The sequence below is a fragment of the Sinohyriopsis cumingii genome, unplaced genomic scaffold (assembly GCF_028554795.1).
Source record: "Sinohyriopsis cumingii isolate HCF-2022 unplaced genomic scaffold, ASM2855479v2 utg000349l, whole genome shotgun sequence".
In the NCBI taxonomy this organism is placed as follows: Eukaryota; Metazoa; Mollusca; class Bivalvia; order Unionida; family Unionidae; genus Sinohyriopsis; species Sinohyriopsis cumingii.
In genome coordinates, this window is record NW_028315889.1 from 4323989 (window position 1) to 4347788 (window position 23800).

Consider the following 23800-nt stretch of genomic DNA (forward strand, 5'->3'; position numbering starts at 1 on the left):
GGAACGCTACCACCTGTATATTGTCAGAGGAGACCATCATGCAGCAACCTTTTATTTACTGGATGCACCCCTGAAGGCCTACAAACACTGACTTAATTTCCAAATTGTTGATATGGAGGGCTGATTCTTCTGGAGACCATAAACCCTGAAAAATCAAAGCCTCTGGGTCTGGATGAGTGCCTCACAATGAATCTGATGCATCTGCAAACAGATAAAAATTGGGTAAGAAATGGGCTGCCATTACTCCCTTGACCCTGGTAAAAGCTCTGGGCAGAGGCTTGGCCATACTGGAAGTCATCCCCATCCAAATAAAATCTTATGGCATTGCTATGGTATCCATCCTGAATGACCAGCAGAAATTTGTTTGGGGAAGAAAAGCTGATAATTAGTGAAGACTTTTCCCCTTATTTGGGAACCAGGAAAATCCAGAAATAGTAAACTGTAGATTGGTAGCTTCTCGTGGGTCAGTGGTTCTTTCCGGGGTTTTCCTGGGTTCTTCCTCCACCAATAATACTGGCCGCCATGTATAGCCTATCTTGTGCTGAAAAATGGCTTAAACCCTATAACAACAATAACAACAACAACAAAACTGTAGATTTGCCTCTCTACTGCACTTTTCCAAAGAAGAGAATGTACCTCTTCCTTTTAAGTGCACCAGATTTATCTGGTAGAAGCAAACAGGACCTTACTGGAGGAAGGCAATTATGGTACAAAATATGGTGACTATCTCTAATGGTAGAAAGGACCCACCCGTGGACCTTTATGTCTGACAAAAAAAACTGTGAAATGAGGTTTAGCAGGGAAGAGGTATGGTCTGCAGGAGAGGAAGCATTCCCCTAGGGCTGTCCACCCATGTCCTTAGGAAAGGTGAAGGTCCTGTGGACTTCTTCCCATGACCTTTGCAACAAGTACTTCTTGAGCCCTCCTGCCGAAGGAGAGCTCTGAAATGTGACTGTTGCTTCGACTGAGGCTGCACAGCTTTAAAGAATTTAGCTGGTGGATACTGACAGGGATCAGGATAATTCCACTTCTTGGCTGGTTTCAGAGAGCCAGAAGTGGATACAAGGGACCAGAGTTAATGATCCCTTAATTCTGACAAGCCACAGAGGGGTGAACTCTTAAAAGAGAGTCTCAGCCTCCATGGGAACAGCCCTCAGAACGTTCTTAATGTGGTCTAGTAAGACCTAGGAAGTGTCCAGTGCCACATCCCAGCAGAGGTGGAGCTCTGCTGACCAGGCCATGAACAAAGACAAGGAATACCTTTAAGTTTTTGCCACTGCTTCCAACAAATGATGGAGAATCATTAGTGAGAGATTACTCTTTAAGCTGGCTGAATGAGGCTGCTGAAAAAAGGTCAGCATGCAAGGCCACAGTCACTAATAAGCTAGCCTTTTGTTCTAATGATTCCAGTACTTTTATGTAATGTGAACCCAGGTCCCTACAGATATACCCACTTGAGCTGCTTCAGCATCCAAAGAGGGAACGTTTGTAAGCCAGGAAGATGTATGAATCTTGTAGCTAGAAGAAGCTATTAAGAGTCCTAACAAAGAGGGTGATATGGACCACTGCACTACATTGTCTAGCAAAGGCTTGGCCCTTGCTAAACCTTTAAGAAAGCTCCTTAAATGTAAATGAGTGAGGAAGGAGTACAAGATCTGATCGAGAGTTTTAACAAGATAGTTTCTCTAAACTAGAAGGCATTTTGTAGTTACCAGAACAGATTTTGGGCCTGATACCTATCTCTATACCCTATAGGTTCTAAAGCCTAGTGAAAGGTCAGCAGGCAAGGACTCTGCAGGAGACTGAACTATGTAGTATGAGCTATCCTCAGATTTGATCACTACCTTCTTCAGGGGGCTATAATGTGTCATCAACAATTATCCTTGGGGCTGAAAGGGTGCTGCTCCCCACTTACAGAGCAAGCAGTGAGTCAGTCATGGTTCTTACACTTTTCTAAAGATAAATTTCCAGGTCATTTATAGGGGTTTTCCAGGATGAAATCAATTTTTTCAAGGTTCACATATGACCATTACTCTTGTGATGCTAGAGTGGTTTTCATACCTTCCATATCAGGAAAGTTACAGATATCGAGATGACTTTGAAAATAAAAATCTGCTAGATGAATCTAATCCACTGAGAGTTTGGATTGACTCAGCATATATGTTTATTGCAAGCACCCACATGATCCATACTGTACCATCCGAATATTCTGGTTAGAACTCGATAAATTTAACTCACAATCAGTTAATTACAACTTAATTATGTGATTGTTTCATGCATCAAGTGGTGGTGGAAAATTACCAGATTTTTCCAGACTTTCATCAATATTTGCGAAATTCCAGGACTTTCCATGATCGGGAACAAAATTATAATTTTTCCTAACTTTTTCCTGATTTCCCAGTAGCGTGGGAACCCTGATCAGTGGAAGATGCTGCTCTCCCCAGTGGGGGTGGGATCTCACTCTCAGCCCTTCTGGATGTGAGAGGCATGAATTACTCTCTATCTTAATGGTAAAGAGAGGGTTCTGCTCATCTCAGTCGAAAGGGTGTGTCTCACTCTATGACTGCAAAGAATGGGAATGGTGATTCACCATTGTCTTCAAGAGGGCGTGACTTGCTCTCCAATCTTTATACCTTCCCTTGGGAGGGGGCCCACTAATCATTGGAGCCTCCATGGAGACCTAAGACATCCCTCATGAGAGACTGAGAAACCAGAAAACTCTGAAGACAAGGATACCTTCTTCCTCACCTGTAGATTTATTGACTCTGTGAGATCCCATATCTCATCAGACAACAGGTTGCAACACTAAGCTTACATGACATAATTACAATATGTCAACCAGGCTTTTTTTTGTAAAAACAAAAGGCGATGAAGGAACTAGGAAAAAAACAATAGGTTCTGATTGCTAATACAAATTTTTTCTTACTGAAAGCTATATGAAATTTTTTTTTTTAAAAGCTGAGTTCTTGATAAAAATGTTATGATAGATGCAATTAAGAAGTGGTGTGCGACCTCCTTACAAATTATAATAAGTCACAATTCACGATATAGGTAAGGTGAATAAAATGATTGGTAGGCAAGTCCATGGACTGCAACAATGCAAGGACAGGAAAATTAAATAAAATACCTACTCTTGCAGATCAGAAACTTTTGTTATTTGAATACAAATAAAACAAATTTTAATTACTAACATGTAAATTGCCAAAATGTATACCATGTGTATTGATTAAAAAGTCTTATAAAAAAATCTCAAGAGAGCTTAAACAAACTATTTTTATTTTAAAAAATCTAGCAGGGTATAGTCCTGAAGTTTGTGATGAATATTTAGCACAGAAGATGATAATAAATCGCTCACTGACCCATGTAAATAGGCACTAATCTTCTTAATGTAAACAACATTGATTCTTTCAACATGGCAACCAAAAATATATGAGATGGTCCTTCACACATGCCCTAGGTATGGGGCTCCTACACAGGAGCTTATTCAGTGTTTTTAAAGATTCTGGTTCTCACTAATGGGAGGATGGAATTTCCATCATACAGTCAGACATTTTCTTCCAGGATTGCAACAGCAACCAGTAAGATATTAGTACTATTATATTATAATTCTCATGTATAAATGAACATTTTTGGGACTCACAACCACAACTGTCAATGTTATTGAAAAATCATGTTTCCCATATTGTGCCCTCACTTATGCAGATATCAATGCTTATGGACTTCATTAGTTGTGAATTGTTGAGGAAGAGGTTTATGGAGATGGAGGTGGAGGTGGATGAAGCACTTACCCTTCCAGTCTGAAGATTGAAATGAATTGGCCCATCTGAACCGTCTGACTGTTTCTTTAGATCAACCACTGGAGCTAAAGTTGTACCTGGCTTGCTTCTCTGCAATTCAAATAGTTCCTATAATAATTCTTCCAAGATAAGCCCATGCCCACTATGACAAGCCAAATCACCCTTTTTACAGAAGTTTCACAAATCTTTCTTTATAGCAGCCTTGTTGGTAATAAGCCCTGTCCCTACTTTCCAGCTGTGGCAAAATAGTACACTTACGAGATGTACTGACATTTATTGTAATACACAACTTATGATAGATGCATACTGATACACGAAAAAAAATACTGACTTTTGAAGACTAAAAGTAACTTGTACAAGGTAAATATCCTTTTGAATTGATTTTCCATTTATGGAAATATTCTCTAAACTTAATGTAGATTGCTATCTTAAAATTTTTTACTAAATGAAGTTTCAAACATTGGCTTAAGAGTGAAACATTTGTCAATTTTTTTTTAATCTCCAGGTGATGATGGTAAAAGGAACATGATCAATTATTCATTTTCTATCAATTTTATACATTTATGTATCATTTAATTCAATACCAATTTTTATTTATTATTATTATTTAGTTTTCAGTTATTACCTGATAACAAGTACTACTTATGTATGCATTAGATATGCCCTTAGCTCTTTGTAGGATTTTGAAAATGAAAGTCTAGGGCCAAAATTGGAGTGTCCAGTATATCAAAAACAAGATATTAAAATTTTAAAACTGAAGTCCAGGACTAGAAACTGAAGGTCCCGAAGAAGGGATTTTTGCTAAAGAAAGCAATGGTGTGGCATAAAATTTTTGTGTAATAAAGTTAATTTTGAAACAAAAAAAGTAAAACACAAAAGATATTGATTATGATCTTTAATCTAACAGGTTGAGTTATGATCTAGGGCTGTGACCCATGGTCCAGGTCTGCGACACACCTTTGAAAATAATGTCCTGACTATGTAAAATGGAACAGAAATAAGGAAATTATGTTAACATAGCCAATATATTAATTAATAATAAGAAGTTTATGCCCCATGTTTAAGAGTCCATTGTGATGGCACTAGTAGGCACAAATGACTCCGGAAATTATCAACTAATGGATCTCAGACCCCACATCTATAGGTTTCTTTATTACTCTAAATGCAAGCTATCCATACAGTTTTCTCAAAGAAACATACCCAGAAATAGAAGTTACTATACAAAACCCATTTTTCTTTAAGTTACAATGATCCTGACATTTGACCTTTTGATTATAAAATCAATAGATCCCTTCCATACATAAGTGCAGTCACTCCATACAACCTGGTCAAGGCACATAGTCTTGAAGTGAATATGCAAAGACCATTTTTCTTCCTTCTGTCACAGTAACCTTTGAACCCCAAACTCATTAAGCTTCTTTCTTTCGCAACATGAAAGTGATCCACAAACTTTGGTGAAGGGCATGCTGCTTGGTTGACTTTGGAGATTACTGACCAATGGGTCTCAATAACTTTGAATTTTGATCAGTCTAATAACATCTTTAACTAAACTAACTGTGCAGAAACCATTATTATCTTATTAGACTTACAATGACCATGACCTCTGACCCTTAGATCTCAGAATATATAGATTTCTTTAGTACCTTATGTGTAAGTCCTCTACTGAGTTTGGTCCAGGAACAGTGTGTGATTTGGATTTTTAACATAGCTCTAACAATTGTTCTGTTATATTGCTATGATTTCTGCAGTGTGGCAGTTTATAGTGATGTCTAGCACTGGGGCACCATGCCACAGACATGTAGCATGATGTTTCACCCAGTCACATTATCCTGACACCAGTCTGACCAGTCCTAACACTAACCTCTTAATGCTGAGCGCCAAGCAAGGTAGCTGTTTGTACCATTTTTGTAAGTCTTTGGTATGACTCGGCCGGGGATGAAACCCACGACCTCTGTCCAGGAACTTACTCTAGATAAAAAATTATTCACCAAAACTCATTTTTCTTTAAGCCACAACAACCTTTTGACCAATAAGCAAAGGCCTCTTCCATAACTTAAGTGCAAGCCCTGAATAAAACTTGGTCAAGGTACATGGTTTTCAAGTACAATAAAAACACATAAAACATTTTTCTTTCAGTAATGGTGACCATGACCTTTGACCCAAAAATCAATAGTCTTCTTTCTTACCCAATGTGCATATTGTCCACAAAATTAAATGAGGGTTGAGAACTGGAAAATTTCTGCAAAAACCATTATTCTTCTTATAGTCACAATGACCCTGACCTGTGACCACTTAACCCCAAAATTGATAGGCCTCCTCCTTATCCCAAGTGTAAACTATTCACAAAGTTTTATCCAGGTATGTGAAGTAGAACAAATGTTATTGTACGTAAACCATTTTTCTTCTTTTGGTTACATTGACACTGACCTTGGACCTTATTATACCTAAATTCAATAGGCTTCTTCCTTACCCCCAAGAATTAATTTAACTATATGGAAACAATGTTTCTAATATCAGTCAGGTCATTGACCTTAAACCTTTTGACACCAAATTTGATAGTATTCTCCCATATCACAAGTGAGAACTATCCACAAATTTGGTAACTGTAGATGAAGAATTCAAGTTATTATTGTGTGGAAACAAAATCATTAACAGATGGACAAGCATCATAACAATTTATGATTGTGATTAAATATCAAACAGAATTACAATTTAAGGACTTACATTACATGCATAGAGGATTATGGAAAATCCACATTGCCAAAGTGAAATTATTCTCCGAGTTAGAAATGAAAGCAAAATTTTGTAAGTAAATTAATTTTCTCCAAGAATACATACCCAATCAATTACATTAGGAATAGTAGCTTACTACCTCACAAGTCCAGCAATACTAAAAGACAAAAATCACCTTATCCTATCAATTTTAAACAAAGGGCAGTAACTCTTGCCAATTACCTCTCCTTGATACAATAAGGTGTCACCAGCTTTTAGCTGAGCGAGATACTAATGAGGTAACCTTTGATAGTGATTCAAGCCAAATGTTTCTCCATAGATAAAAGTCAGTCAGTTGAGGGACTGAGTGAGGCACTCAAAAGGACAATGTGATGGTTGTGGCACCAGTCCCTAAATATGTGCCACTTCCCCATCGAGAGTCTCTCAACAATTGAAAGTTAAAATTGTTTGTCTCACATGGCTGTCCTGAGAAAGCCAAGCGTGTCGAAGACAGTCTGGACTGGGATGGAACACCCTTGACCATGGTAGAATAAGGAGATTTGGGTTGGCTGGGATCTTCCTAAGTAGACCTATCACTAGATCAAGTAGACTGGTGACCCAGGTCTTGTCCAGCCTGAGAGGGGTGATCAGAATCATTTTGCAATTTTTCTGACCCCATAACATCTGTATTATTTTAACTATCAGGACTGAGAGAGTTGTAGGCAAAGACAACCCTTCCCAACTGATAGACAGTGCATCCACAGCCCAAGCTTCTGGGTCTGGAACTGGAGAGATGAAGTCTGGCAACAGGTGGTTACCCTAACCGTACGCACTGGTATCTATGCATACTGTTATTTCGGCTTGAGTCTTCTCCAGCTCTATTCCCCATGTCAGCCAATCTGGGTTGCGCCACTGATGCAGGAATAATCAAATCTAGTGCATGATCAGGAAGGTTAAATCGGGAGGACATGAAAAAGGGCACCACTGAGTCAGCAATGACATCTGGAAGGGGCATAAAAAAAAAAGGTGCCATGCATGATCGGGTCTGCTGGCACATTGAATTAACTGAAGAGTTGCAAAAACTCTCTCACTGAAATCCAAGTCTTGTTGGAGACAGATTCAACAAGTTTGATGATTCTGGTGACACAAACATGACGAAGCCACACCAGATTCCGGTTGGTTAAGAACTCCATACCCAGTTTACAAGTCTCGATGAGCTAGAAGAGAATGAAGATTGCTCCTGCCTTGGAGCAGAAGAGAATTTACCATATATTTCTGGAGGCTGCTCTCCAGGTATACTGCCATCATTGTAGATAACATTGACCAGAACAGGGAGATGATACAATCAATAAACTGAATGAAAACCCAGGGACTGATGTTGTTGCCAAAAGGCAGAATGGCAAGTTGATGGATGGTGTCATGGTAAGCAAAGTGGAGAAACCTGCAGGAGACAGGGTGGATAGGGACGTGAAAGTATGCATCTGTCAGATTGAGATTGACGGCATACTTACCCCATCTGACAGAGAGGTGGACTGACCTCACTCTCTCCATCCTGAATTAGGTTAGGCAACTCCAGTCAATGGCGATTCTCAACTTGCCTTTTGCTTTCTGTAAAAGAAACTGCCTTAAGTAAAACCCTGGGGATTGTGACCTTTGCACAAACTCCACCACTAGTTTTTCTTTTTTTTATGAGCAACCATATTGCCTATTGTAGAAAGGCATCCCACTTCCGATCTGATGGTGTATTTGTGAAGAGGGGAGGGGAGGAGGAGGGGATTGTTGATGAATGAAACCCAAAGCCCTTCCGAATGACCTGGATCAACACCACCCCAATACTCCCTTGTGATGGCACAGGGAGGCCCAGTGAGCACAAAAATCGGTTTCTTACCGACTCTATACCATTACTTCCCTGGGATTAATGTTGGTGCACATGTAACTGAGAAGATCCCCTGTCCCAAGGCCGCTTAAGATCCCTTCACACTGAAGGGAACTGACTAGTTCCAAGCACACATGGTGGTTGAGCGGCAAGGTGGAGGGGAAGTTCCTGAGCTGCCTGCCTCCAAAACGACAATGATCAAAACAGGGTTGTCAAGAAAGGTAAGATATGATAAGGTTAGAGAGCTGTGGATTGCACACATGCAACACATAATTTCGAAAGTAGATTGGCTGAACCTGTCAAAGTATTGTCCATGGTATGGTGATCAGCCCTTGTCATTGACCCTAGAAATCCTGGTCATAAGCTCCCAAACGTGGCTATTGCCAGGTTGTTTGCATTAACATCCTGATCAAGCTCTCATGGGCATGGAGCAAATTTGCCTGCACTAAAAAAACAGACGAGTGTGCATGTGAACAGCAAATACATTCTTGTCAAATGCATGTAGATCAGTTCTGAAGGTGTCTGTCGCCTGAAGTCCATCTCATTCTCCTCATCGAGATCTACCAATTCTTTAATGCAGTGGTAAGGGCAGAAGGCATTCTAAAGTAGCCAACACCCTAAACATGTCCTCAATGACAGCATGAAAGCCAAACTTCAGTCCATTCAATGGTCAGATTTGAATAAGATGGGAGATTTGAAGGCGTTTCATTGCACTCAATGTGCATCGAGGCCCAACTGGGTCTACTTGCAGTGATAAAGATGACATACCAGGTGGTATGAAGACTCAAGTCCATCCCTATGAAAATGTCACTAGCTCTCCCTTGTTGCCAAGCATTGCCAGTTGGTTTGCGAGGCAAATATTCCTTAATGAAAGCTGGCGAATAGAAGATGATCCAACTATTGCTGGTAACGACCACTCCAAAGGCCTTGCAGAACAGATAGATTTCTCACTGAAATCTCAATCACAGAAAGGGTATGTCACCGACAGTCTGGTTGGATGGACAGATCTGTAACAAAGATGCCAGTAAATCATTGTTGGGTGGACCAATTCGGCAAAAAGGTCTCACCCTCCCCATGCTGGAATGACTGGACAGCTGGCGTTGGTGTGATTTTAATATGCATTAGATCCAATGATCGGCCTGGATGCTGGCTGTATATACGATGGTCAGACAATCACCAATGCTGGCTGCCCCAAAGGCCTGGTTGAATGGACAGATTTCTCATTGAAATCTCTGGTACAGATGGACAGATCTATCACTAAGATCCCCATATGAACTATTTGGATGGACCATTTCAGTGAAAAGGTCCCTATGCTGGGATGGCTGGACGGTTGGTGACGCTGTAACAGCCAGTGACTCTTATGCTATTCTTACACAGCAGTCACCTTTTTAAGAAAATTCTCTTTTATATGAGTGGAATGAAAGAGATGATAATAAAAATGACCCCAAAAAATCCATTTTATTGCTTCTTTTTTTATATATAGTTTTTACTGTACGAAAAAATTATAATCTATATACAGTCTAGTGCAAGATGAAATTTGGTGAAAAAAACCATAATGATTATGCCAAAAGCATAATGGTTGGCATGTATGGAGACTTCCATGCTCTGATGCCGTATAGAAATCATTTAAATTGACATCTGCTGAAATGATACAAAAACACCCAATTAAAGCAGAAATTAGTATTGTATTGAAATTACTAAGTCGCTAAAACACTCGAAACTAACAGAGCAGTTAAAGTATTGTATCAGCCTATGGGCCTGTTATGAATTTATGCACAATGCTTAGTTAATAATTAAATCATAATTCTATCAAAATATCATGAAACATGAATAAACTAAACATAAATATCAAGCAGCACTTCAGAATTTCGTTAAGAAGAAACTCCGCAACGGACTGAGTAAGTGAACAAAGTCAAAGGTATGACCAATTCATAATGATCTTGCATAAGGTCAATGATAGCATGGCGGGATGGTGGTCTTAAAAGAGAAAATCCCGAAAGGAGAAAAAAAATCACAAACATTGTAAAATAATATATACAACCTGCAGTAGATTGATAAATCCACATAATAAATCCAAAATGAATGTTGGATGAGCCCATAGGAACACAAAAATGGATGGATTGTCGAAGCATAACTGTACGACATGTGTTCTTTACAGTAGTAAAGCTAAAAACCAGAGACACCTGGTGATATCAAGAGGCAGTAATGGACAAGAGTTACTGCCCTTTGTCTACTTAAAACTGACAGGATAAGAAGATTTTCACCTTTTAGTAGGGCTGGATTCACAAGGTAGCAGGCTAAAATTCCTAAGGTAATGTGATTGGGGAAAGTACTCAAAGGAGGGATTTTTAAAAGTTTTTTTTACTTCAAGGTTTCAAATTTTTTTTGGGCTTTCCAAAACAAACCAATTAGAAGATTATCTCCATGGTGAATATAACATTTATGAAAAATCTGATCAAGTATGCTTTGATTTTGTTTCTAAATACAATGAAAATATAGATAAAATGAAAAATAAATAATTAAAAAAATAAATACCACTAGACTAGTCTAACAAAAAATCCTGTCCAAAAAAGCATTTTGTAGGGTCGGGGTAGAGCCATTCATCATTTTTTTCTCTTCAAATTAAACCAAGGTCAAAATGACATTTTAGGTGGGTTTTTTGAGGCTTCTGAAGTTAACTTCTTACCCAGTAATCTGTCCATGCTTTTGTCCATCATGAACTGGATATAGTGGTCAGTGTGGATGTCCACATTGTGGCTTGTAGTGTACTGTACAACAGCATTACTAATCACAATTAGAAATACTTTATTTGAATCAATAGTTGCAAAACTAGACAGAAGTCATACTGTAAATTTTCAATAAAAACTATACTTTGTAAAATAACAAAAAAAGAAGAAAACAAAACACTAAAACCCCATTTTTGAACACTTTGTCTACCTTGCTTTGAACCAATGCAGCTTTCTTTGCTTGAAGCTGTGACTTTAGCAACTTGTAGTTAGATGACCAACCCGCTGGAAAAAAGAAAACAAGATAATCATTACCTGCTGGTAAAGGCAATTCTGAAATCAAATACATCATGCAAAAGCCTACATTTTTTTAATGCTGCTTCAACCATTTGAAAAAGTGAAAACTATGTTTCACTTTTCTATTAACACATTCCTGAATAAATATTGTTAAGTCTAGTATTTATTTTCAACAAATATGATATACACTAGTAGTAACAAAATGAATAGCATATTTGTGTGACAGTGATGTGATCATAAACATGTTACTTCAAGTTCATAAAGATACAATATCATACAAAAATATAACTACATGTACTCATAAAATTTATAATATAACTTAAAAATATAAAAATGAAGGAAACGGATGACTTTTGATAAAGACCATTTTGTGTCCTTATGCAAATATTTTCCTAACATATTACTATCAAAAGCTCTGCAAATTCTTAATATTGTACCAGAAAAGTTTGGGTTTATTAAAACAAAATATGTCTCTGTGTGTGAACAGCACTCCACCTTGAACTTCGCTTGATGATTTACTAAACATAAGTATTTTGATTTTTTTTGTTCTGCAGTACTTTCTGAGCCTCATAGTTACCATAGTAACACTTACAATAAAAAATAATGTTTCCAGTTTATAAACAATACCAATTTCAAAATCCAGTTGGAAATGGGAGCAACTAAAACTATTTTAACATGTTCTTCCAATTCTTTACAACTTAATTTGAAAGTAATATCAGATTTTTAATAGTATTCCTTGGCAAATTGTAAATCATTGATCAAATCCTTGTGTACAACAAAGATTACATTATTAGCAAGTCATTATGCTTCTGCAATCCATAATAAGTGATCTTGTATCAAATATAAATTGTACATTCATATGTGTAGGTGCATGTAGTTCAGTGTGTGCATGTGTGAAGAGCACTCTACAGGATTTTGAGAGCACAAGTCCAGAATCTGCAAATGGAGGTCCTGGCAGCAAAGACACTCATTACAGTGAGCTATGGGGGTGCTCACCAGTTATTATGTACTTTTGAGAGAGTGACGTATGTAAGGTGAAGTTGTTTGCATTTAAAACATGCACAGTGGAGAGAATGTTGGCATACCTCTATGCTACATTAATGTAATGTGGAAGATATTTCTTTGAATATTGTGCTTTTGGAAATTGTACATGATCTAAGCACACTGCTAAGTAAAATGACTTCTCCCTTGTACTAAAAAATCGGCCAAATTAGGCCAAAGTAGACTATCCATAGCAGCTATTAAAATCGGGAAAATGAATTTTCCCAGACTAGACAATACCAGCTTCTGAAAGTGCAATGAATGAATTACCAAATATATAAAATGTAAAGAAAGTTATCGGCTCTTTTTTTATACAATTTACCTCTGAAGTTCAGGAAGTGAAAATGACCAAGTGAAGCTAGCACTTTTTTGAAAGGTGCACATCTGGATTAAGGCCAAGCTGTATACTCTATAACCCACAGTACACCCATCAATCATATACCAAAATAAAGTGAATTAAAAGTTCTTTCAATTATACCTAAGATATACAAGGTTATTTTTAAATAGCCAGTATAACCAGTGAGGAAAGCAAGGGAAATTCTTTTTCTTTAAAATTCTAACCCCTATGCAAAATATGAAACTGTGATTCATTCTCTCTCTCTCTCTCTCTCTCTCTCTCTCTCTCTCTATCTCTCTCTCTCTCTCTCTCTCTCTCTCTCTCTCTCTCTCTCTCTCTCTCTCTCTCATGGCATGCAATTCATCCATAATGCATTTAATTAATTCCATTGAAAAATTGCACACAGATTTAAATTACTCAATAATTTTGTTACAAATCATTGTATCATGGAATGCAGTTAATCCATGTAATTCCATTGCAAAAATTGCATAAATATATCAACTATTCAGTAAATTTGGAACAGATTATTATGTGTCTGAATTCAATGGGAAAAATTAACACCAAAATTAGGTTAAGAAAGACAAAGCACATGTGTGTGTGATTTGGATTTTTAAAAAATTCAGTCATATCGCTACGATGTCTGCAGTGTGAGTTTATAGTGATGTCTAGCACTGGGACATCATGCCACAGGCATGTAGCATGATGTCCCACCCAGCCACATTATCCTAACACCAGGCTGACCAGTCATAACACTCCCTTAATGCTGAGCACCAAGCGAGGCAGCTGTTAGTACTATTTTTGTAAGTCTTTGGTATGACTTGGCCGAGGATCGATCCCTCAACCTACCGCATCCGAGGCAGACGCTCTAACCACTAGGCCACTGAAGTGGTCAACAAAGCACATGTACAGTTCATTACGTTCCAGGGTTTATGAACGATGTCTGTACAAATTTCATACTGTTAAAATTTTATTATATGCATTTCCGTGTACCTTTATCCATTGTAAATTCCCAATAATTAACACTTGTACGCCTATTCATTTGAATGACTACAGCCAGAATAATTAATAAACAACACATGCTTACAGCATGCATATAACTTTTACTTCAGATTTTGTGAATATCGAAAGAAACATGTGAAAAATACTTTTATAAAGATTTTTAAGCTGAAAGCATGTACAATTTCCAGCTAATAAAGTGGACATTATTTATTGGTCAACTGACTGCATCTAATAACACTGTGAAGACCTGCAAACATGTTGGCAGCTTTTGTTTTTTAATGTTTATTAAATTGTGAGAATGTTTTATCAACCACTGCATTGTCTGCTGCTCAGTTATGTATGCAGTTGAAGAAGAAACACATGTTGGCTATTGTTTGAGCAACAATTGTATAATGAATTATTTGAAGACAATCAAAAAGACTAGCTACTGGCTTTACTCATGGACCAGTAATAAGTAACATTTCCGATAATGTTTATTTTGGCATAACACTTCAAGAACCTGGTGATATTGTTAAATTTCAGAAGCCACACCACAACTGTATTATATTCTAATTCATACATGAACTGCTACCCCAAATAATAATAAACATTTTACACACTATTTCTCGTACTTTCTCGTACTTTAAAAAAAAAAAAAAGAATTCCGGGTACAAGAAAAATACCCATACATGTATATAAATTTCAGGAACCATGCCACGATCGTATCATATTCTAATTCACAATCTCTTTTTTTTTATGCACTATTACACGTACTTTGGAGAAGAAAAAATATTAATGTGCAAATGAATATATGAAATTTCAGGAGCCATGACACAATCATGTTATATCCAAATTCGTATTATCGCGGGTGCGTTATAGCAGGGTCGCACTGTACTGTAATAAATTTAGAGTATGCGCATTTACTTATAGTGTCCTGTTTTAAGGAATTCTTAGATTTTTGTGATTACTTGTCTGATTATTGGAGCTCATTGTAATGGAAATATTCCTTAACCTGAAATGATTAGCCAATTACTAGGAACAAACATCACGGAGTGAAGTGTTAGTGAGTTTCCATGATGCCATGGTTCACTAGTAGTGAATTCAGGTCAAAACCGAATGAGTGTCCATGTAATAACAAAGTCCCTATTAAAATCTAGTGGTGTACATTGGTGGTGTGACTGCAGTGACAAAGACCTGACTATGGAGGCAACCCAAAGGGCTAAACAAACAAACCACGATGACCTACTAAAATATGGAAAGAAGGAAAACGCTGATGGGATACCTTTTATCCTGACCTACCATCCAGACAAGCCTTCAATTGAAAATGGCATCCAAGGTCAAAACATTAAAATTGATCCGAAAAAAAAAAACAAACAAACAAATTGTCTTTTGGACCGTGTTTATGACCGTGTTTATGACCAACCGATGATAACAGTATTGGTATTGAACCGGTGGAGCCTTCACCATCCAAAGATGAGGTAATGGTTACTCGTAAGAGAAAACAGTTTGTGCAGCAATGGTTGAAAACACAGCTGGCTATGTTTTCAAAAAGGTGAAAGAAGAATGTGACAGTTAAGACACCTTTATATTTTGCTATATATGTACAGAGGCTAAAAAAAAACATCATGACCAAATGGGCAAAAATCAATAACTTTCAGAACAGTACACTGGCAAGTCATACTGGGTTGCCAGAACACAAACTGCTGATTGAAGGTCCATAACACCAGGCAGATTTGAATAAAGAGTTACAAAAACATTCTTCCAAAAAAGCCATAGCAGTGAAAGTACTACTTAAGTGTGTACATTGGCTGAGTGTTGAAGATATCCCTTGTTTTAAATTACAAATATCTTCCTAATTTAATACATGACTTAGCAGCTGAAGAAATTGATGCCGTTGGCATTTTGAAGAATTCTGCCAATCAATATGACTCTGCTACTACCTGTTCAGAGTTACTGAAGTGCCTATCAAACGCTGAGGATAGTCTTATATGTGACATGCAAAATTCGTCATTTGTGACAACACTGGCAGATGAAAGCACGGACATAGTCAACAATGAATGCCTTGTCATATATGCTCAGATTATGTCTGATGACATAAAACCTTCAACAAGATTTTTACCAAATGTTCAGATACTTCAAGCAAGGGACTTGCCTTATTGGCTTTATAACTAATATTTTTGTTGTGTATTTAAACAATGTAATTATATTTTAAAAACTACTGAAAACTGATCATCAGCTAGAATAAGATTTGTAGGTTTGGATTTGAACTCACTTTTTTTTGCTTTGATGAGTCAAATGACTTACATATATATATATGACAGTGTTTAGGACTTACATATATTGGGTTTTGTCCCATCTCCACCACTTCCCTTGTCAATGTCAAGTCCATCATAGAGTGACATCTTTTACCCTAATGATCCTGTAAAAAAACAGGTTAGGAACATAAATAGGTTGAATATTTTTAACAAACTGAGATGTTCTACTCGTAGCATACATATCAATTACTCATGGGAGGAATTAACATTATGCATTGAAGTGTGAAATATAGAGTTATTAGCAAAATAATTGTCACATTTTTTTTCTCATGCCTATATTTTCACATGTGAAAAAATATATCCTTATATACATGCAAAAATACAAGATTTCCCATCTTGCTATGCGACGATTGTGTATGCCTATGGAAGTTGTACCTGCAAGAACAAAAATTTGTACTTTGTGAGCTAAAACAAATAAATAGAAACTGTATTGCATTTCAAACATGGAAATTAACAGTAATCTTTGAAAAAGAAATTTGACCAGATGCTGTTCATGTCTCACAGAAGTTATTTCCCCTTACTTCCTTGACAACAACAACAAACCCACTGATGTATTGCTGAATAAGACTTGTTTTGTTTTTAGATAGGGACAATAGTTTACACAATGACAAAAATGTAATTTACTACAACAGATTAAGTCAACCACATCCTATGGTACCATTTTCTTAAGTCACACGTATTAATATGATTAGGTTATAAAAGTGAGGTGAATTTCTGAAAAGGGGGTGGGGGTGACAGCATCTTGTGCTAAAGAGTGAGCTTAATCTTCTAAACTTCAATTCTGGAGCAAGTGTGGTAAATAATAAAAAGAACATTTTCTTTTCCTAAATTACTAACATGTATTTTATTTTGTGGTACCAAAAACTATACACTTTAACTCGTGGCTTTGCCACTAGTTAAAATATCATGTTTTCAGTAGCACATTATGAAATATATCCAGTATTAATGTAGGAAAAGAAATATCCTGTATATAACTGTTTACCTCGGCTAGATTTAGTGCAGAAAATTACAGAGAAATGTTTGAAATCAGGTTGCAAATGCATGAAGCTTGACTCACTTCTTTAAGCTTTGTGTTGATCATTTGGCAGGAATCCCAAAGAATCCAACATAACTGCAGACATAGATAACAACAACACCAACACTCAAGTAAATAAAAAATTATGAAAATATTATGTTTAATATGCTCTTTTAACAAAGAAAAGTCATAAGAGCTGTATTTAGAATACAAAACCATTCAATGGCCTAAATGGATGGGGGTTAGAGAAAACATTTGACTAGAGAAATGGCAATGCCAGCTTCCCAAAGCACATGTAGATGAAATGAGGCATCTGAATATACAACCCTTTCCACCATGCATCATGTACCAGAGGCAAGCCAAGTGCCTTGTCCAGGAATGCCTGATAGCCTCAGGTAGCAGACTTGGGCTGATCCAAGGCAGAATTTGATCTGGTGTGATTTGGACATTTAACGTAGCTTTAAAAAAAAAATCATTCATATCACTACGATGTCTGCAATGTGGCAGTTAATAATGATGTCTAGCAATGCGGCATCATTCCGCAGACATGTAATCATTAATTTCAACAGTTTGTTGCAGATATCACAGCATCATTAAAACACAGTACTTAACCCTAAACAATCCTCTCTGATTTCCATTTGCCATTTTTAATTTTAGTTAGATATGCATGATCATTCAAACAGCAAGAATGTCAAAGGTTATTATATGCAAATGATGACAGTGTTTGAGTGTGTTTTGGATTTTTAATGTAGCTTTAACAATTTTTCAGTCATCACTATGACACCTGCAGTGTGGCAGTTTATAGTGATGTCTAGCAGTAGGGCATGATGCCACAAACATGTAGCATCATGTCCCACCCAGTCACATTATCCTGACACCAGGCCGTACAGTCCTAACACTAACCTTTTAATGTTGAGTGCCTAATGAGGCAGCTGAAAGTACCATTTTTATAAGTCTGTGGTATGACTTGGCCGGGGATTGAACCAGCGACCTGCCACATCTGTGGCAGACACTCTAACCACTAGGCCACCAGAGTGGTCAGTGTTTTGTTGTTTAAGGCAAATTTTCAAAGTGTCAATCTGATCAATAGTGTGGAAAGCACATGCACCAGTTTCATTTCAAATATGAAATCCATGCATCAAAATGGTTGAAAGGGAAAGCCTGTTGTTGCCTTACAAAGAGGTATTTTCTCTTTAACAACAGACTTACAGGCCCTGGTATTTAGTTAGTACCAATGGTATATATAAGTTTTAACTTTTCTTCTTTTGAACACAGGGGTAAGCTGAAAAATATTAAGAAAATTGTTTACTTGTTTTCAAAATGGCAAGTGTCTGTAGCGACCATGGGTATGCAAGTTATCAATAGGAAAGTGGCATGACTAAACTTTTCAGACTGGAAAAAGATCTTGATTTTATGCCTTTTTTTGCAATATGTGATGAATATTCAATATGTGATGAATATTCAACAGTAACATGAAAACCATGAATAATCTGGATGATACCACTGGAAATATTTTACTTGTAACCTGTGAACAACCTAATCTCATGTGTAACCCTGGCAAGATGACAGCTGTCTCCAGCTGACCAAAATCTAGGTCAGTTTAAGTACATGTACAAGTAGTGTGTTACTACACGTACGTAGGCAATTAATAAAACCATAAATTTGCAATCCTATCAATGGATTGTTGTTATGAAGCTAGAATTAATCTAAGAAAACCCTTCTTTCTAAACATACATGCACACTAGCATATTGGCTGTTTCAATTTGGTTGGAAAAAAGGTTTTGGTCCATCCATATATCATTCATATACACTAATGCTTCAGCATTGTTATTTATGAATAGATACTGTAATGCTTTATCGACAACAATGTAAATATGGTATGCATTTGCTCTCATGTACATGGAGTTGTTTCAAAACAACTTTATAAATATTGTTCATCTCTTGTTGAATTCCACAATATAGCAGTGTCCTGTATAATTATGACCTACATACTGTAATTGCATTTTAAAGCTAAATCTTTAATAACGTAATATTTACTCTCTGCTCTCTTACAAATTTTCATGAATATATTTGCCCAATGGGTTATAAAAAAAGACAATCTAATAAAACGATACTTCCCAGAACAGCTATGCCCACCATTACAGTTCCAAACTTATTTTTCATCAAGAAAATAATGTGCACATGTCAATTAAAATATTCATGTTACCGAATATATTCTTAAAACTCAAATTGCTATTTACATAAATTTAAGTTTAGAACCACAAGTTTATATGTTTTTATCAATACATGTATCATCAAAGGATCACTTGACTCTTGAGGAAATTGGGCCGGCTAACTTACTCAGGAAATCATGGTTGATCAGCTATCAAAACACATGCCTGTGAGACTGCCATGACCCTATACCCAACTGTATTAATTATTAACATGCACAAAAATACAAAAAGGTACTAAATAGAAAAATCAGTTAACACCGATTCAACAGCAGGCTTAAACTATATATTTCATTTGAGAACTACATCCATTGTCACACGATCAGTATAATGCTGTTACAGATTATTAATATATATCCTCGCGGTACTGGTTTCTGAACCCTTAAGAAGAAATTGCAGAATAATTCATAACAATTAAAGTTTTATTAAAATATCATTAACACTTCAAATCATCATTATACCTGTACTGAAATTCAAAACTGTAAATTACTCATGGCTGCAGATATCTGTTCCATGACAGTTTATTTATGAGTACCACATCTGGCTTTTTTGTTTATAACATCATCTGTTTCAGAGTGGTTAATCAGAGCACCACTCACAGCCACCAGAGATGACAAAAGAAAGGTACAATCATAGAAAATAATGTATATAACAATAAATATTCTTAATATGAATCAATATTTTCTTCTCCTAAGTTTTTGTTAAAGCTTCTTGGTCATAACAATGAAGCAGTTTTCTACCATTCTGACAATCATGCAAATTGCATGAAATGTATTTATGACAGGTTTAGAAAAGTTTAATGTCAAAGGTTATTATATGCAAATGATGACAGTGTTTGAGTGTGTTTTGGATTTTTAATGTAGCTTTAACAATTTTTCAGTCATCACTATGACACCTGCAGTGTGGCAGTTTATAGTGATGTCTAGCAGTAGGGCATGATGCCACAAACATGTAGCATCATGTCCCACCCAGTCACATTATCCTGACACCAGGCCGTACAGTCCTAACACTAACCTTTTAATGTTGAGCGCCTAATGAGGCAGCTGAAAGTACCATTTTTATAAGTCTGTGGTATGACTTGGCCAGGGATTGAACCAGCGACCTGCCACATCTGTGGCAGACACTCTAACCACTAGGCCACCAGAGTGGTCACAGTGTTTTGTTGTTTAAGGCAAATTTTCAAAGTGTCAATCTGATCAATAGTGTGGAAAGCACATGCACCAGTTTCATTTCAAATATGAAATCCATGCATCAAAATGGTTGAAAGGGAAAGCCTGTTGTTGCCTTACAAAGAGGTATTTTCTCTTTAACAACAGACTTACAGGCCCTGGTATTTAGTTAGTACCAATGGTATATATAAGTTTTAACTTTTCTTCTTTTGAACACAGGGGTAAGCTGAAAAATATTAAGAAAATTGTTTACTTGTTTTCAAAATGGCAAGTGTCTGTAGCGACCATGGGTATGCAAGTTATCAATAGGAAAGTGGCATGACTAAACTTTTCAGACTGGAAAAAGATCTTGATTTTATGCCCTTTTTTGCAATATGTGATGAATATTCAATATGTGATGAATATTCAATATGTGATGAATATTCAACAGTAACATGAAAACCATGAATAATCTGGATGATACCACTGGAAATATTTTACTTGTAACCTGTGAACAACCTAATCTCATGTGTAACCCTGGCAAGATGACAGCTGTCTCCAGCTGACCAAAATCTAGGTCAGTTTAAGTACATGTACAAGTAGTGTGTTACTACACGTACGTAGGCAATTAATAAAACCATAAATTTGCAATCCTATCAATGGATTGTTGTTATGAAGCTAGAATTACTCTAAGAAAACCCTTCTTTCTAAACATACATGCACACTAGCATATTGGCTGTTTCAATTTGGTTGGAAAAAAGGTTTTGGTCCATCCATATATCATTCATATACATTAATGCTTCAGCATTGTTATTTATGAATAGATACTGTAATGCTTTATCAACAACAATGTAAATATGGTATGCATTTGCTCTCATGTACATGGAGTTGTTTCAAAACAACTTTATAAATATTGTGCATCTCTTGTTGAATTCCACAATATAGCAGTGTCCTGTATAATTATGACCTACATACTGTAATTGCATTTTAAAGCTAAATCTTTAATAACGTAATATTTACTCTCTGCTCTCTTACAAATTTTCATGAATATATTTGCCCAATGGGTTATAAAAAAAGACAATCTAATAAAACGATACTTCCCAGAACAGCTATGCCCACCATTACAGTTCCAAACTTATTTTTCATCAAGAAAATAATGTGCACATGTCAATTAAAATATTCATGTTACCGAATATATTCTTAAAACTCAAATTGCTATTTACATAAATTTAAGTTTAGAACCACAAGTTTATATGTTTTTATCAATACATGTATCATCAAAGGATCACTTGACTCTTGAGGAAATTGGGCAGGCTAACTTACTCAGGAAATCATGGTTGATCAGCTATCAAAACACATGCCTGTGAGACTGCCATGACCCTATACCCAACTGTATTAATTATTAACATGCACAAAAATACAAAAAGGTACTAAATAGAAAAATCAGTTAACACCGATTCAACAGCAGGCTTAAACTATATATTTCATTTGAGAACTACATCCATTGTCACACGATCAGTATAATGCTGTTACAGATTATTAATATATATCCTCGCGGTACTGGTTTCTGAACCCTTAAGAAGAAATTGCAGAATAATTCATAACAATTAAAGTTTTATTAAAATATCATTAACACTTCAAATCATCATTATACCTGTACTGAAATTCAAAACTGTAAATTACTCATGGCTGCAGATATCTGTTCCATGACAGTTTATTTATGAGTACCACATCTGGCTTTTTTGTTTATAACATCATCTGTTTCAGAGTGGTTAATCAGAGCACCACTCACAGCCACCAGAGATGACAAAAGAAAGGTACAATCATAGAAAATAATGTATATAACAATAAATATTCTTAATATGAATCAATATTTTCTTCTCCTAAGTTTTTGTTAAAGCTTCTTGGTCATAACAATGAAGCAGTTTTCTACCATTCTGACAATCATGCAAATTGCATGAAATGTATTTATGACAGGATTAGAAAAGTTTAATGTCAAAGGTTATTATATGCAAATGATGACAGTGTTTGAGTGTGTTTTGGATTTTTAATGTAGCTTTAACAATTTTTCAGTCATCACTATGACACCTGCAGTGTGGCAGTTTATAGTGATGTCTAGCAGTAGGGCATGATGCCACAAACATGTAGCATCATGTCCCACCCAGTCACATTATCCTGACACCAGGCCGTACAGTCCTAACACTAACCTTTTAATGTTGAGCGCCTAATGAGGCAGCTGAAAGTACCATTTTTATAAGTCTGTGGTATGACTTGGCCGGGGATTGAACCAGCGACCTGCCACATCTGTGGCAGACACTCTAACCACTAGGCCACCAGAGTGGTCACAGTGTTTTGTTGTTTAAGGCAAATTTTCAAAGTGTCAATCTGATCAATAGTGTGGAAAGCACATGCACCAGTTTCATTTCAAATATGAAATCCATGCATCAAAAAGGTTGAAAGGGAAAGCCTGTTGTTGCCTTACAAAGAGGTATTTTATCTTTAACAACAGACTTACAGGCCCTGGTATTTAGTTAGTACCAATGGTATATATGTTTTAACTTTTCTTCTTTTGAACACAGGGGTAAGCTGAAAAATATTAAGAAAATTGTTTACTTGTTTTCAAAATGGCAAGTGTCTGTAGCGACCATGGGTATGCAAGTTATCAATAGGAAAGTAGCATGACTAAACTTTTCAGACTGGAAAAAGATCTTGATTTTATGCCTTTTTTTGCAATATGTGATGAATATTCAATATGTGATGAATATTCAATATGTGATGAATATTCAACAGTAACATGAAAACCACGAATAATCTTGATGATACCACTGGAAATATTTTACTTGGAACCTGTGAACAACCTAATCTCATGTGTAACCCTGGCAAGATGACAGCCGTCTCCAGCTGACCAAAATCTAGGTCAGTTTAAGTACATGTACAAGTAGTGTGTTACTACACGTACGTAGGCATTTAATAAAACCATAAAACTGCAATCCTATCAATGGATTGTTGTTATGAAGCTAGAATTACTCTAAGAAAACCCTTCTTTCTAAACATACATGCACACTAGCATATTGGCTGTTTCAATTTGGTTGGAAAAAAGGTTTTGGTCCATCCATATATCATTCATATACATTAATGCTTCAGTATTGTTATTTATGAATAGATACTGTAATGCTTTATCAACAACAATGTAAATATGGTATGCATTTGCTCTCATGTACATGGAGTTGTTTCAAAACAACTTTACAAATATTGTTCATCTCTCGTTGAATTCCACAATATAGCAGTGTCCTGTATAATTATGACCTACATACTGTAATTGCATTTTAAAGCTAAATCTTTAATAAT

At 36.4% G+C, this 23800-nt stretch overlaps 1 protein-coding gene across 1 annotated transcript in view; it reads right to left on the reverse strand.

Moving 5' to 3' along the window:
* Window positions 1-23800, reverse strand: part of LOC149774342 (splicing factor 45-like) — a 70590-nt gene that overhangs the window by 37864 nt on the left and 8926 nt on the right. Inside the window, exons 2-4 of the mRNA XM_089945474.1 lie at window positions 16100-16183; window positions 11323-11396; window positions 3789-3887 (exon numbers count right to left, since the gene is read on the reverse strand). Of these exons, the coding sequence (XP_089801600.1) occupies window positions 3789-3887; window positions 11323-11396; window positions 16100-16166 (240 nt within the window). The 5' untranslated portion in view covers window positions 16167-16183. The remainder of the gene's footprint in view (window positions 1-3788; window positions 3888-11322; window positions 11397-16099; window positions 16184-23800) is intronic.